General features: G+C 37.3%; 1 protein-coding gene across 1 annotated transcript; it reads right to left on the reverse strand.

Moving 5' to 3' along the window:
- Positions 1-1,026: 1,026 nt before the first annotated feature.
- On the reverse strand, positions 1,027-14,687 carry LOC113509439 (neutral ceramidase-like). Its single transcript, XM_052899113.1, has 15 exons — positions 14,572-14,687; positions 12,808-13,038; positions 12,087-12,230; positions 11,345-11,521; positions 10,868-10,995; positions 10,268-10,466; positions 8,282-8,488; positions 6,773-6,892; positions 6,283-6,372; positions 5,162-5,275; positions 4,356-4,583; positions 3,406-3,501; positions 2,723-2,890; positions 1,856-1,971; positions 1,027-1,258 (listed from the first exon to the last, which is right to left on the reverse strand). Exons 2-15 carry the CDS (start codon positions 13,030-13,032, stop codon positions 1,078-1,080), a joined length of 2,193 nt encoding a protein of 730 aa, XP_052755073.1. The 5' UTR covers positions 13,033-13,038; positions 14,572-14,687; the 3' UTR covers positions 1,027-1,077.
- Positions 14,688-17,417: the final 2,730 nt, after the last annotated feature.

A 17,417-nucleotide genomic window follows, 5' to 3' on the forward strand; every position in this document is an offset into this window, starting at 1 on the left:
CGCACAAACGAAGTCGCGGATAAAAACTAGTTAAGTTCAACAATAAAAGAAAAAACAAATTATCTACTTAAAAATACATTTTAATAAATAACCTATTCAACTGTACATTAAATCCAAAGTCGAGGGATGGGCAGCAGCATCCATCTTAAATCATCACCAAAGCCCAACTGCGGTTGCCGATCTGCCCACCAAGCGTGACAACTATTGGCAATACCCTCCTTATAGGAGAAGACTATGTTCAGAGAACAGTTAACGACTTTTATTTATTTATTTATTTATTCTTTATTGTACAATAAAACTGTACAAATGGCGAGCTTAATGCCATATGGCATTCTCTACCAGCTAACCGTTAGGTAAAAACAGAAAGCGTATGAAGGGCAGATGTGGTGAAAAATATGTGACATAATTATAGTAACATACTGAAATAATTATACATAAGAAATACACATATAACACATAAATACTACTTATAATATATATGGTTATACTAATATAATATACATATATATATATATATATATATATATATATATATATATATATATATATATATATATATATATATATATATATTCTAATAAATATGAAATATAAAATGAACTAAAAGTCTGCGTATTGACCAAATCAACTTTAATTGTATATAACAAACTGTTAATGAACAAACGAATTCAAAAGGGGGAAAAGGGATTGTTAGTAATGGAGACTAAGAATCCCATTGCTAGCAATATACCCAACCAGGTCGACCTACACACGCGGTTCCCCCAGAAAACTATCATGATTAATTTCTGATGAATTCATCATGATGGGCTAACTGGCCTGTTTTCATCCTCATCGATCACCCTTCACTGGTGCCCCGCCAGCGTATCCCATTAGCGCAGATGGGGTTACCATACCATTTCATCCAATAAAAAAAAACTAATTCAAAAATAACAGGACCGACAACCGTCCCTCTTGACGATCTAGCCAAAGTGAAGTCTCGGACGTCCTGCTGGCCCACGAACAACAAGCTCCTATTCAGCAGCTATATATATATATATATATATATATATATTTTATGACGATGATAATGACTATAAATTAAATAACGACGTCGAACGTATTGCTCGTGCCAGTAAATTGACGGTACACTCCGAGGGGGAGGCGTGCCGTGCCGTAGTACACTACGCGGTGCGTGCCCAACTGCGTGTCGCGTGGTATCGTCCACTCGAAAGTTACCGTGCTCGTGCCCAACACTGTGGACGTGCGCGTCCACTGGAATCTGTCATACACACATATGATTTATGACTTTTTTTTATGCAACTTAAAATGGCAAACAAACTGACGGTCCACTTGATGGAAAGTGGTAACCGTCGCCTATAGACATGAGCAGTACCATGGACATAACAGAGTATACTGTTTCGACCATGATACCTCCCCTGCGTTGGCATTCCTGAGGACTCAGGTGTTATTCTGTACCCTATAAATTCGCTGCCATATCCCACCCTTCAAATCGAAACACAGCCATGCAAACACAACTGCTTCACAGTAGAAACACAAATGGGACAAAAAGATGAATGTGGATGAAGTGAAAGAAGTCTATTTAAAACGGAGTATTTGGCATTCTATTATTTTTGCCTACCCCAACGGGAGGCAGGCGTGACTGATTCGTATGTATGTGTGCATGACTTGAAAAATTTATAAATCCTCTAAGAGCCATTTTATTCTCAAACAAAACTAAATTAGTCTGTGAAATCTAAGGTTCAATCTTCTTCGATTAAATTATATTTTTTTCTTTCTTTCTCTCTCAATCTCTCTCTCTCTCTCTCTCTCTTTCTTTCTTTCAATAGTAGAATATAATAGTATAAAAATTACACACTTAGTTTCCCAGTCTGCGTCGGTGGCTACCACAGTCCATTCATTGTTTTCCACCAGTCGTTCTATAACCGCATGGCTGGACTCTTGCCTCAAGTCGTTACGTGGATTCGCTCCTACCTGCATTATAAAAAAAAAGTAAAATATGTAGTTATAAAAAAAAATAAAAAATAAAATATGCTCCTTACTGCGGCGTCGTGGAAAAGAGGAAAAGAATATAATATAAGATTTTGTTCTACAAAAAAATAAATCTTTTGAAAAAAACCAATATTCTCCGAAGAAATATGATTACAAAACCAGCTTACCAGAGGGAGACTGTACAAAAGTCGCTTGCTTGGACACCTCTGTCCCATTCGTATTTCTACCGTGAAGCAGTTGTGTTTGCATGGCTGTGTTTCGGTTTGAAGGGTGGAATATGGCAATGAATTTACAAGGTACAGAGGAATAACACCTAAGTCTTCAATAATGGTAATGCATGGGCGGTATCATGGGCGAAACAATATACTCTGTTATGTTCATGGTACTGCTCATGTTTATAGGCGATAGTTACCACTCAGACACACTATCAGGTGGGCCTATGCATTACAAAATCTAGAAATTTCAGCATCAACTACGAGACTGTTTGCGTTTTACTGGAGTTCAATTTTTTTTATCGTTATTCAAGTCTAGTTTTTATTTATGAAAAATATTTTAAGAGACATCTTTTCTCCTTTTTTGAAGAACCCAACGCTATAGTCTCTTGGTGAAACCTCGTCAAAGAGCTTACTCCATAACCTGACCACTCCTGAGAGGAGACATCCTTACGCTATAATCTCTTAGTAAAAACCTAGACAAAGAGCTTATTCCTGAGAGGAGACATCTTAGAACTTACAAAGCTAGCACTGATGGTTTCCCCACGGCGTGCCCAGGGCACTGGCTGTTCCACTACATCCCCAAAGCCCCGGGCGAGCGGGACACTATCGAATACCACGGGCAGGATCAGGGATACTGTGTTGTTTATATAGTTGGGTGGCTCCGGACCGGCTGGTAACTCTCCACCCTGCCACAGATAATATAGTATACTATACTATACTATGATAGAGAAAAAAAACATATAATAATAAATGTCACACCATCGCACCAAATTGCCGGTCCTCAAGCTGGGATACCCTGCGTTACGGAGGGAGGGGGGAGAGAAGTAGTCTGGACTAGGAGTCCCATTGCTAAAAATATAGGTTATATAGGTCTTTTTTTTTTTGTTGGGTGAAAATGGTATGGTAACCCCACCTGCGCTAACGAGATACGCTAGCGGAGCACCAGTGAAGGGTGACAGATGAGAATGAAAACAGGTCAGTTAGCCCATCATGATGAATTCATCAGGAATTAACCATGATAGTTTCCAGGGAGAACCGCGAGGAGGTCGACCTGATTGGGTATATTGCTAGCAATGGGATTCTCAGTCTCCATTACTAACAATCCCTTTCCCCCCCCCCCATCCCCGAAAGCAATGGAGCTATTAGACCTCATTACTAACAATCCCTTCCCCCCCTCCCTCCCGATTTACTATGTCTATACCTCTATAGCAACTGATGCGTATTCGGCAAACTTATTCAAAAATATTTCAAGAGTGTGAGGTCCGTAGATCGTCGATGCTGCCTCGTATCGTTGCACCTGGAACAAAAATTATTGGAATTTATTTTGGTATTAATGGTATTTTAGCCATTATATATATAGATATGAAATGAGGAGGCCTGCTTAGGGTTAAGGAAAAAAGACAAATTATTAGAACGATTGAGGACAGAAGAGAAAAAATATTGGAACACTTGATACGACACGACGAACTTATGAACATTATAATAGAAGGTAAGATAGAAGGAAGGAGGGGGAGAGGGAGACCGAGACATAGTTACATCAGGCAGATCAAGGAAGGAGTTGGTGTCGTGTCGTATCAAGAGGTGAAGAGACTCGCTGAAAATCGTAGTGAGTGGTAAGAGCTCCACCGACAAGAGCGCAGCTCTTAAATAGGATAGATAGATATATAGATAAATAGATTCTTTAAAAGGGGGGTAAAGATATTTATTCAGGGTCGGCAACGCGCGCGTAATACCCCTGCTATTGCAGGCGTTCATAGGCTACGGTAACCGCTTATCATCAGGTGGATCGTATGCTTGTTTGCCACCTCAGTGGTATAAAAAAAACATTGGCTGACGGGTTAGTAACTGCAGTTAGCCTTTGTTGATATTTTCAGAGGGACGCCCATCAACTGCCCATATCTCAACCATTAAGTTCCATTAGTCGTCGCTTACGACACCCGCAAGAAAGGAAGTGGTAGCGTATTCTATAAACCATACGGCATTTGCTTCATATATTAAACTAAAATAAGGGTTATTTTCCCTAAGGAATATCGTGACAGTCAACGTAGTCAATCTTCGGCACTGTGCGACCAAGAATAACAAACTGTAGATGCCTCACCAGTGAACGATGACGGAAGATCGACCTAATATTCGCTAGCTTTAGATATTTACCTGATATTCTTCGAACGTGGCAATGTAATGTATATACTCGTTGGTGAGGCCAGAGACTACGACGCGGGGTTCGAGCCCGTGGCGTTGCATGACGTCACTGACTACGCTGCGCATACGCCGCCCTGACATGGTGGTCGGTTCGCCCGGCACGCCCAGTACGGCAAATCCACCCAGCCAAATCAGGGATGCTGACACAATCCGAGGGTGCCACGGGATCGGCACATTGGCCTACATAAATTTAAAGACAATATTCATTTAAAAAAGAAACTTGTCGAGTGGAGCTTCTATAGTGTTGAAGAATTCTTAAAATATAAATAATCTCTAACGCTGAATTTAATTAATGTAATAACAATTTGTTATTTTCTTTTTTGTTCTTTTTTTAAGCAATTTACAATTTACAAACAAGCTGGCCCACCCGATAAAAAGTGGTAACCATCGCCTATAGACATGAGCAATACCATGGGCATAACAGAGTATATTGTTTTGCTCATGATAACCTCCATGCGTTGCCATTCCTGAGGACTCAGGTATTATTCCTCTGTACCCTGTAAATTCACTGCCATATCCCATCCTTCAAATCGAAACACAGCCATGTAATCACAACTGCTTCACGGTAGAAACATAAATCGGACAGAAGTGCCCAAGCAAACGACTTTGGACAAAGTCTTCCTCTGGTAAAATAATTTAAATTCTGGAGTATGTTTAATTTTAATACGTCATTTAAGTAAAAATAGTTTATTTAATTAGTTTTCCTACTTCCAAAATTCACACATACGAAATTACATTAAATAAATATATTGTCTCACCCTTCCGGTGGCTAATAAAATAGGTTTTGGGTGATGGCAAGCTATGTCTTCATCTGTGGGTCCCATCACGAGTCCTGTCACTGCATCCAGTAAAGGAACCCCATCTAACGTACCCTAAAAACAAAAATTATTTTTAAGTGATTTTATTGTTTACGAAATCGCTTAAAACAATTTTAAGTGTTAATGTCTCTCACACACTTAATTCGCCACCTTTTTTGTATAACATAGATACGCAACTTGTTCGTTAAGTCAGTTGATAAGGTTTATTCTCGTATCGACTTCATACATAGTCTTCTTCTTCAAGAAGAGTTACAATACCCTATTGACAATATCGCTTCTAAGTCAGACAAGACTTAGAAGGGATATTGTTCTATAATACTGTAATCTATAGTCTAACGTACTGTTTTCGAAAGCCCTGACCAATTGTCTCACGCGCAAACTCGACGACTTTCAGCCACCCGAACAAGCTGGCTTCCGAAAGATCTTTAACACCATAGCCCACATTTATACGCTACGGCAGATTATACAGAAGACCGAAGAGTATATTCTGCTACTATGTCTGGTGTTTGTGGACTATGAGGAAGCTTTTGATCCGGTAGAGACGTGGGCGGTACTACACTCCCTCCAGCAGTGCCAGATTTACTATAGATATATCGAAATGTTGAAGTGTATATTAGGTTACGATGTCTAGTACCTGGGACAAATTGTTCGACTAGGTAAGTCCGATTTCGACCAAGAGTTTAACCGAAGAATCCAACTCGGCTGGCCAGCGTTCGAAAAATTACGCAACATCTTTTCATCCAAAATACCTCAACGTTTGAAGACGAAGACCGAAACTTGGTCCTACACGATTTTCCGTATGCAGAAGCTTCAAGTTACTTAGGAGATATAGAGAGGGCTATGCTCAGAGTTTCTTTGCGTGACAGAATTCGAAATGAGGACCGCAAAAGAACTAAAGTCGACTACATTACCTGAAGGATAAGCAAGCTGAAGTAGCAAACATTTTTATGTGAAAACATAAACGGCAAGTATTTTATAAGTATTTATCCATCATCGTCTTCCTGTCCTTGTCCCAGTTATTTAGGTTTTAAGTATTTAATAAATATAATACAAGAGGAAACCTGAGTGATATTCAGCGTGTTCGCTCCGTCGGTGGTGCCAGAACCGAAGCTGTATCCCAGCGCTGGGACGCAACCACTCACCACCTCGTCCTGCACATAAATAATAATCCGTACTAATATTTAATAATGTGAAAATGAGAATTTGTTTGTTTATTACATTCTAGTGCCTTAATGGCTTAACAAATCATTATAAAATTTGGTATGCACGTACATTGTAGAATAAAGAAGAAGATAGATAGATAGATATTCTTTATTATTTCCTCCAAAAGATTACAATAGTAAATTTATTATAGATACAAACAATTACAAGAAATGATCACAGTGAGAAAACAAAAAAGGCTGCTTTTTATTTCCGGTCAATAAACATATCCCGGTTACACAAAGTGGTGGGTTAAAGCCAATATAAAATATTTGAAAGAAGTGCCCTAGTATGGGATCTTGCTTACCTGATTATCATTAGGGTTTCATGAAAATTGTCTTTGTGTCTTACCTCATTAAAAGTTTTAGACACGGGGTCATATCTAAACACTTTCTCGTCTGGCATGTCGATGAATTGATGTATAACCGCAAGGTCGCCCGTTAACTCTTCCCCCGGGGTATTCAGCACCTCCTGGAACATCATTTTTCTCTTATTAATATAATAATATATTTATTTATGTTTCCTCACAAACAACTTAAAACAACCAGAGGGAGACTTTGTACAAAAGTCGATTGCTTGGGTACCTCTGTCCCATTCGTTTTTCTACCGTGAAGCAGTTGTGTTTGCATAGCTGTGTTTCGGTTTGAAGGGTGGGATATGGTGTGAATTTACAGGGTACAGAGGAATAACATCCGAGTCCTCAGGAATGGCAACGCATGAAGGGTATTATGGGCGAAACAGTATACTCTGTTATGTCCATAATACTGCTCATGTCTCTAGGCGACGGTTACCACTTTCCATCAGGTGGGCCGTCAGCTTACTTGCCATTCTAAGTTGTATAATAATAAAAAATAAATTTACACATAGTTATTTAGGATAAAATAGAATTAAAATAATATGGAACTCTGCTGTGAGGAGCTGGTGTCTGTAATAGGTTAAGGCCTGTAGTACAGATCACCAGGCCCCCAACCGATATGTGTTTAAATAATAATTAAACAAAATACTTATTAGAAAGGAATAGAGTACTGATGCCGAGGACGATAAAATTCATTTTCATAATTTTGTCCTCGGGACACGACGTATACGAGCATATAAAACTTTACTCACTTTCAACTGATTTCAAATTGAATTTTGTTCCACAAAAAAGAACTTTTTTTTTATATTAATTAACATATTTTTATTTAAACATTAAACCACCTAACCGATTTGGATAAAATTTCTATAGGACCAAACTGTAAGTATATTTATTTATTTATTTATTTATTCATTAGTACAAATATGTGTCATTCGCGAAAACAGTTAATGCTAAAAGAATTTTCCACCATAGGGAAGATGTCAGAAAGTCAAAATAATTGTGTGCGGTACTACTAATTATTGATATACATACGTACTAAAAAAATAAACGAATAAATATATATAAAGAACCTTATATTATACACGGAATTGAGAATAATATAAAGTATATCCTTCCAGTTAAAAAAGAATTTTCCAAATCGAAGAAGTCATGGGGTAACAAACATAAAAAAAAATCGAATTGAGAACCTCTTTATTTTTAAAGTCGGTTGAAAACGAACCTCTTCGGCAGGTAAGAAAATTCCAAACTCCATAGTAAATTGAGATTGCTCTAGCGATAAGACCGCCTTTTGTACCTTTATGTATATATTTCAATCTGTATTTATATTACTGTATTTCACTTGATTTATTCTATTGTCTTTGTATATATTTATGTTTCTGATTCAATAAATAGTTAAATAAATAAATAAATTCATAAAAAAAAATCTAGAAATATTCAATTAAATATTCAATGAAATACCGATGTATTTCCATTCCCTTCTTTTGTACTCTATTTTATTCTCTTACCATCGCGCCCTCATACATTCTACTGCCAATAATTCTGGTGCTCTCGAACATATCATCTCCTGGGCCTAAGGCGTAGCACCGCTCGCCCGCACCACATATCGCGAACTGATTGTCGCATATCTCTCCGCTGAACTCACAACGAGCCTCCTCCAAATTTGGGGAAACGTCACCCAAGTTCGACGTGAAGAAACCAGCCACAATATTTGGCTGAAAATGTCAATTTTGGATTTTAAATCACACGAACCGCAAAAAAGAGGAAACAGGTGAGATATTTTGGCTAAACCAGAGGGAGACTTTGTACAAAAGTCGATTGCTTGGATACCTCTGTCACATTCGTATTTCAACCGTAAAAAAGTTGTGTCTGCGTGGCTGTATTTCGGTTTGAAGGGTGGGATATGACGTGAATTTACTGGGTACAGAGGAGTAACACCTGAATCCTCAGGAATGGCAACGCGTGGGGGGTATCATGGGCGAAACAGTCTACTCTGTTATGTCCATGGTACTATTTAATAATGTCTATAGGCGACATTTGTTTGTTTATTACACTTTCCATCCTTAATGCCTTAACAAATCATTATAAAATTTGGTATGCACGTACATTCTAGACTAGTATAAATAAAAATATTCTTTATTACTCCAAAAGATTACTATATTATGAATAAATAAAAAATCATAAAAATATTTTTTTTTATGCAAATAAACAATAATAAACATTAAAGCCAATATAAAATATTTTTTTATCTTACCGACAATTTCGGAATGAAATTTCAGCTGCGAAAAACTGACAAGAAATACAGCTGTTGCTTTTTTCAAATAACAATTAAGTTTACAACATAAATAATAATAATAATATGGGAGTGTATAAAATAACTATCACAGGGTACAGAGGAATAACTCCGTATTGATTAAGCGAAAAGAAAAAACCACAACGGTACAATCAATCTTGTTTGCCATTCTTGAAAATCATAATGAAACTGATAATATGGAATCTAGAGGTCTGGAGAATGATATAGTGTACTATGTGTTTAAATAATAATTAAACAAAATACATTAGAAATCGACAGATAAAATTCATTTGCAGTTGACCAGTAGCATATAAAACGTGCATCTTTCAACTGATTTGTTCCACAAAAAAAAGAACTTTTTTTTTTATATTTTATCTGAGCCATTAACTGTCCCCTGCTATACAAAAGACTCCCCCATAAACTGCCATAGGGAATAATCCCAAGCCATCTGCATCAATGATTCCCTGCAATGCATTTGAGGTTATGTTATTAATTATGTTTTATTAATATTCAAATATAAGATTTCTTATTCATTCTGTCTATTTGGCTTTGCAACTTGTCATAATACAAATAATCAACCCGCCACGAACTAAAGTTTCATCCCAATCATCTGGACGAGTGACGGTCTTCCACCGTGCGTTTTTCAAGGCACTTTTTTCCACGCACAACCATTCTTTGGAATCAACTTCCAGCAGCAATATTTCCGAACCAATACGACAACATAACCTTCAATAAAAGAGTATATTCCTTTTTAGGCCGGCAGCACACCTCCAATGCCGCTAGTGTTGTGGGCGATCATGGGCGGCGGTAGTCACTTACCATCAGGTGAGCCGCATGCTCCATGCCCCATGTGTTGTAAAAAAAAAAGGAAAAAGGAAAAAAAATCTGTATCGATGCTTTTAAATGTTTTGTAGTTAAACTGTCTTCAGCATCATCACATCGGCCTTTAACTGTCCACTGCTGAACATAAGCCTCCCCCTAAGGGGGATATTGCTAGTAGTTACCACGCTTGGCAGACGGATTGGCAACCGCAGTTGGGCTTTGGTGATGTTTTAAGAGAGACGCTGCTGCCCATTCCTCGCCCTCCCTTAGTCGCCTCTTACGACATCCGCTAGAAAGAAAGAGACGGCCTATTCTATGCCGGAACTACAAGGGAACTGTCTTGTGCATCTAATAAGTAAATAAAGATTAGATATCTCACCTTCCCAACTAGATTGTCAGGGTTTAGAGTCTTCTCCATAGTGATGGCAGCATATCCAAGGTTGTCTGATGAGACGAGTCGATTGGTCATGTTCATGCTGGTGGCATGTATAGCGAACCAGTTTAGGACGCCGTGGAGGTCACCATTCGCTTTCACTATTCGCACCTGGGTTAATATATCGTCCACATTGTTCTCATACCTGAAATTTTATCAGGAAACTGTACAGTCGTCTGCAAGGTTAATTCCACCATCGATTCACCAGGAGGAGACTTAAACAGTATATTATTTTTATTATTTTATTTTTAAGCAGTACTCCCGAACCGATACGACATCGTAACCTTCAAGAAAAGAGCATAGTTCTTTTTAAAAGCCTGGCAATATTGGTGATAGAACAAAAGTATGTTCTACAATATTAAAGAAAATATCAATAACTACAAAAAACTTCACGATACTGTATGTCCAACTATTATCGTTATGTCATATTAACAACTTTTTAAAATATTGTAAAAATGTCCGCTAGTAAATTATAAATGTTATGAAATGCCAGTAAAGTATAAATAAATAAGTAAATCAATCGATTAAATATTAAAATAAGCTTACTCGAGTTTTTCTTCGATGGGGTTGAAATCGTAGGAGTAGGGTGATCTGTTCTTCTGGGCATTCGCCACTCTAGTGGTACCGTAGAATAATCGAGCTGGTACAATGTTCTCATGTGCTCGAATTATGCTCTGCAATAAAATGTTAAGACTCTTTTATACGCCAATAACCAAGTACTGCTTGCATCGTCGAAATATGAATTCCAACAAATGGTGGCCATAAAGAATAAAGCGTATGCAAGAAAAGGTATGGACATAAATGCGAAGAAAACAAAGGTTTTTGAGAGGAATGAAAGTTTAACGACATGTCAGATAATAGGGGATGAAAGAGAGCAGAGACTAAGTTTCTATATTTTGGTTCATTGTTTACGAAAGATGGAAAGTATGAGGGAGATATTGAAAAGAAGGGGTGGAAGCGGGAAATAGTGTTAACGGTGCATTGCTCTCGAATATGGCAAGCAAAAATGTATCGAGTACATGCCCTTGTGATGCCTTCAACGTAAGCATTAAAAGCGTCTTGAGAGAAGCCGCGAATGCTGAAGTCCAACAGGAAGTCGACTAGATGGCCTCCAGGCGCGGCGTGTGTGTGAGTGCCAGTTATGATCACGTTCCTTAAACTGTATATATCGCCGTACTCCTGTTGAAGTCTATTTACCACCTAAAATAATAAAATGAAATACACTTACCCGATGTATAACCGAGATATATTGATATATGAATACTACTCTATTCGAATAAGAGTATCACCCTCTGGTGTCAATAATTTCACGATCATCTTCGCTCAACATGGACACTTCTACCGTGACATATGGTTAGACGATTTTACATGACTTCCAAAGAACGATGTATTTTCAAATTATCCAAATATGAGTTTGAAATAGCTTATCGTACGGCTCGCCATCGACAGGGAGTTCACCCTTATACCCTACAGCCTAAATGGTCGTGTACAACCCGGTTTCAAAGATATATTCTCCCACGAACACTCAGGTTATGGAATAAGCCCCCTGCCGAGGTTTTCCCAAGAGACTACAGCATGGGGTTCTTCAAATACACTACAATCAAGAGTTGTTAGACAAATCTATCACTAACTACAATAGAAAGTAGCTTATGTCTTTCCCATTCTCAAATGCCAAGTGTATGCCAAAGTTCATGACGATTTGTGAATCCTTTAAAGCGCTAAGAGGAACAAATAAATACACATTCATATTTATAATACAACTTACCTCCCGTCTCACGTGTACACCCACGGCTTGGATGTCTGTGTTGACCAGCACCACTCTCGTATCGCCCTTAACGAATATAAACGCTCTGGAGAACTGTCGTAGATGGAGACCACGACCAGTCTGATCGAACGCAGCGAAACCCATCTGGATATCAAAATATAAATAAATCTCTACAGTTGAATCCGAAGAAGACTTTGTACAGATCCCATGTGCTTGGAAACCTCTGTTTCACTCGTGTTTTTGGCGTAAAACTACTCTACTTGCAGGACTATGCGTTGGTTTGAAGTAAAGATTAATAACAACGGAATATCAGTATGATACAGTTAGATATACGGTGATATATGTATTTAAAAGGTACTGTTGTCATATTCTATCTTGCGGGCCATCAGTCAGACCAGGCTCCAAGTTCCCAGGATCAGTAAATTAGCTCAGGTTAAGGTGTTTTGAGTTGTATCTCTTATATTCGTTGCACACAAGAAATTCTAGCTTGAGTTATTTATATAAGTGGAGAGGGGTGTTTGCTAATAGATGCCACGTTTACCAGGTGGATTAGCAATCGCAGTTAGGTTTTGGTAGTGTTTTAAGAGGGATGTTACAGCCCGTTCATCGACCATTAAGTTCCATTAATTATCTCTTACAACACCCATAGGAATGGAAAGGGTTGCCTATTCTATACCGGGACCACATGGCACATTTTTAATACTAATAAGTATATACTTACGAATGTTACTTCAACGCACGGTCCAGTCATATCCGCTATGCCCACTCCCACTTCATAAACAATGCCATCCAGATCTGGGGCTTCTGTCGTACTGGTGGAGGATGCGACGCCATCAGTATCAGCGTCAGACTCTTGGTCCACAAACACCACTATGACAGCAATCACACCACCAACGACGGCTAAAGCCACCACAGCTAACAGTAGTTTGGTAGTTAAAGAAACCATTGTTTTCTGAAAGAGTTTTTTTGTTTATTGAAGAAATACGAATTGTGTCTACATAATTGCCAGCGAGAGCAGAGAGTTTATATTAAGAAATGTATGTATGGAAAAGAAATCAGGAATTTATATAACAGAAGCAGAGCAATACAATTTTTAAAATTTGTGTCTTTAACGATCTCTATTTAACATCATCTTTTTCAACACTGATGCCTTTAACTGTCCACTGCTAAAGATAAGCCTCTCCCTTGAGGGTTTTGCCAGTAGTTGCCATGCCTGACAAGCGAATTGGCAACCGCAGTTAGGCTTTCGAGATGTCAAAGCAGGTCAATTAGCCCATCGTGAAGAATTCAACGATAAATTAGTCACAATAGTTTACAGGGGGGACCACGTGGACCTGATAGGGTACATTGATAGCAATGGGAACTAATCTCCCCATTATTAACAATCTCTTCCCCCTCGTACAATTGTTGGAAACGACAAACATAATAAATTCACAAAATTCCCATTATACATATAAATAAATATATATAAGGGCAGACAGTATAGGACGACCCCCCACTAGATGGAGTAAATGCGTTACAGGAAGTCAGTGGATGCAGGTGGCACAGGACCGTTCTTTATGGCAGTCTATGGGGGCTTATGTCCAGCAGTGGACGGATAATGGCTCAAATAATGATGATAATAAAGGACAGATAACATACTATACAAAATAAACTTCTCTACTTGCCCTATGGTCGATTTGGGTATTAAGAAGAATGAAATATAGCGAATCCTCGTTCTTCTACCAATAGTACAACGCATTTGGAATAACAGAAAATGCCCCTCATATCCGTCATTTTTAGCCAAGCTTCTGCCCACAACCGAATATCAAATTTTTTTTTTTTTTAGAGCCAAGCAATAAATTGAGTTGTGACCATTTTATCTCACTATGGCACACGTACGAAATTAAAAAATATGTTACTTTTTTCATGTATTTTGTGATAATACATACATAATTATCGTAACGCCCGTCTCTTATTAGGGTAGGCAGAAACAATAGAATGAATGAATGAATGAGTATACTTTATTTGCATTATACAATATAGGAAATAAGCTAGGCAATTTACAAACACAACGATACAATTGTATAAGTACAGTAAGGCGGTCTTATTGCTGAGAGCAATCTTTTGAAGACAAAAAATTAAAAAAATGTACAACACAGGAGAATAAGAATAAAAAAGATGATAAATTATTACTATATTGGTAAAAAATTAATGTGACCGTCCGCAAATTTAGAAATTTTGCTTCAAATTATCTTTAATTATAAAATAATCAATAAAAACTGCAAAAATCGATTCTAGCGCCATCTAGTATGTTGTGTCTATTTTTGTTTAGGGACCAACCACCTTAAGGTGTAGGACTAATTATTGTACAAGTAGGTATGATAGTACTGTATAATTAAAAAAGCATCTTTTGCAAATTAAAAATACATAAAAATATATAGAATATCAAGACCACTTTCGCCTTTTCAATTTGTGCTAATAATCAAAATAAATGAATACTTACACTTTTTATTACTGCTTAAAAAACAAATAAAATATTTATTTATTTCTAATCAACTGAGTGCTGGCGTGTTGCCACACCGCGAGCTACTGAAATTAAAAAGATAACGTGAAATATAGTTAATTGATAACCGTTAATCTGTAATAAAATTATCTACAATATACAAAAATACGATTAATTATCCAAATCCCCTAAATTTTTGCCTTTTTTTTATCTTTCGTTATAAATATTGATTATCTATTTGTGAATGATAATTATATTGCCTATTCAAGTTTACTTGTGTGCAATCCCTTCTCCCTTTCGAAAATGTACACATTTTCGAAAGGGAGAAGGGATTGTTAGTAATAAAGTAAGGCTAACAATATAACCTTTTACGTCAAAACTGTTACAAATTTTATGCATTCTGATTTTGTTTTTGATTTTTTTTTTAATTTTTTGTACATGTATCTTTTTTTATCTTTTTTCACTGTGCATTTGTGTCTTTTGCTGTTTGTGTGCTGTAAAAAAATGCAAATAAACTATTTATCGATCTATCTATCTATCTATCTCCATGCGGTTCCCCCTAGAAACTATCATGGTTAATTCTTGTCGAACTCATCATGGTGGGACAACTGACCTGCATTCGTTCTCACCTATCATCTCTCATTGGTGCCTCGTCGGTGTATACCGATAGCGTAGGCGGAATTACCATTCCATTTTTACCCATTAAAAATACACCCTGTCAGGTCGACTTCCACGCGGTTCCCCCTGGAAACCACCGTAGTTAATTCTAGTGGAATTTGTCACGATGGGCTAATTGGCCTGCTCCATCGTCACTTATCACCCCTCACTGGTGCCCCTTCAGCGTATACCGATAACGCAGGCGGGGTTACCATTCCATTATCACCCATTAAAAAAATACCCTATCGGGTCGACCTCCTTGCGGTTCCCCTGAAAATAATAAGGATCGATTCATTGATGAATTTGCACACGATTTGATCTTGTCGAATTCATCATGGGACAACTGACCTGCATTCGTCCTCACTTGTCATCTTCCACTGATGCCCCGTCAGTGTATACCGATAGCGCAGGCGGGGTTACCATTCCATCCATCCATTCCATCTATCGTTAAAAAAAACGTAAGTCTAATAAAAAAATGCTATCACCATATTTGTTGTGTTAAAATACCTACTAATATTACAAATGTGAAAATGAGTTTGTTTGTTACCTTATAGCGTCTTAACGGCTTAACAAATACTTATGAAATTTGGTGGATACAGACTATATAGGATGGAAAAGGATATAGGCAACGTTTTATCCCGATCAGTAAACATTTTTTCATACAACTTAGAATGGCAAACAAGCTAACGGCCAACCTGATGGAAAGTGATAACCGTCGCCTATAGACATGAGCAGTACCATGGACATAACAGAGTATACTGTTTCACCTATGATACCTCCCCTGTGTTGCCATTCCTGAGGACTCAGGTGTTATTCCTCTGTACCCTGTAAATTCACGCCATATCCCACCCTTCAAACCGAAACACAGCCATGCAAACACAACTGCTTTACGGTTGAAACACGAATGGGGCAGAGCTACCCAAGCAAACGACTTTTGTACAAAGTCTCTCTCTGGTAAACATATCTTGTGGATCTACCATGAAATGGTTTTCCGACATTTCGGAGCGTGATAAAATGGTACAATTGGTACATATATATGACTGTAACTACTAATAAACTGTCAGTTTTTCTCATATTGGGATTGCTCGAAGAAATCTCTTTTAGAGATAAGCTTGCTTTTGTGCACTATTATGTTTGTTTTATCCATTTCAATAACTTTTTGTGTACAATAAACAATAATTAATAATGAATAATATTTATGTTAAAATTACATAATAAATAAAAATATAAAAAAAATTAAAATATTATTTCTTTGAACTTTTATGGTAGGATATATGACGAACAAAATGTTAAGTTCGATTTACTGAGCCGATTTCTCGTATGAACAAAAACATTGAATTGAATCCGAAAATTCGAAATTTCATTTGATGGTAGACCCCCTAATTGCTAAAGTCAATTAAGTCGAAATTTCGAGTAAAAGCTAGTACCTAATAAATAATACTGCAGTAAGGTTTAAAAAAAATAACTTTATTGGCACAATTTCTTATTACGTATTTTCGTTATTAACAGACCTACATTAATATATATATATATATATATATATATATATATATGTATATACACACATCTATAATGCACAATAATATAATACATTATTACATTGCCCACTGCTGGGTAATTGCTTAGAATTCCTTACAAATCCTTCGCAAAACACAACTTTACCACATTAGATATTGATGGCTACCATAGAATGAAAGATAATAAGGTATTTTTAGTCATACATATTAAATGTATGAGATTGACATAGTTCACATTAGGTGTATTACGAGTATTATCTCTTATTTACATAAAAAATCACGCTACCTACTCTATAATCAATGACTAATTTAGATTTTAATGTTTAAATCCACGTAAAAATTCTACGATGCAGTTTTTATGGGTGAAAATGGTATGGTAACCCCGCCTGCGCTAACGGTATACGCTGGCGGAGCACCAGTGAATGGTGATAGAATGAAAACAGGCCAGTTATCCCATCATGATGAATTCATCAGGAATTAACCATGATAGTGTCCAGGGGGAACCGCGAGGAGGTCGACCTGGTTGGATATATTGCTAGCAATGGGATTCTCAGTCTCCATTACTAATAATCCCTTTCCCCCCTCTACGACGCAGTTAACAATTGATTCCTTTTTATTCTACAGCGGGATCGATTCCAAGGCGACATTTATTTAAACCTGTTAAAAGAGAGG

This window comes from Galleria mellonella, unplaced genomic scaffold (genome assembly GCF_026898425.1).
Source record: "Galleria mellonella isolate WM207_F2 unplaced genomic scaffold, CSIRO_AGI_GalMel_v1 utg56, whole genome shotgun sequence".
Classification (NCBI taxonomy): domain Eukaryota; kingdom Metazoa; phylum Arthropoda; class Insecta; order Lepidoptera; family Pyralidae; genus Galleria; species Galleria mellonella.

What these genes read in the sequence shown, in the direction of transcription:
- LOC113509439 (XM_052899113.1), bottom strand. Translation starts at nt 13,032, where the DNA reads ATGGTTTCTTTAACTACCAAACTACTGTTAGCTGTGGTGGCTTTAGCC. An exon ending in ACGTTGAAGGCATCACAAGG is followed by an intron (nt 10,996 to 11,344) that starts GCATGTACTCGA and finishes ATTTTATTGCAG; the next exon opens with AGCATAATTCGAGCACATGA. An exon ending in AAACCATCAGTGCTAGCTTT is followed by an intron (nt 1,972 to 2,722) that starts GTAAGTTCTAAG and finishes TTTATAATGCAG; the next exon opens with GTAGGAGCGAATCCACGTAA.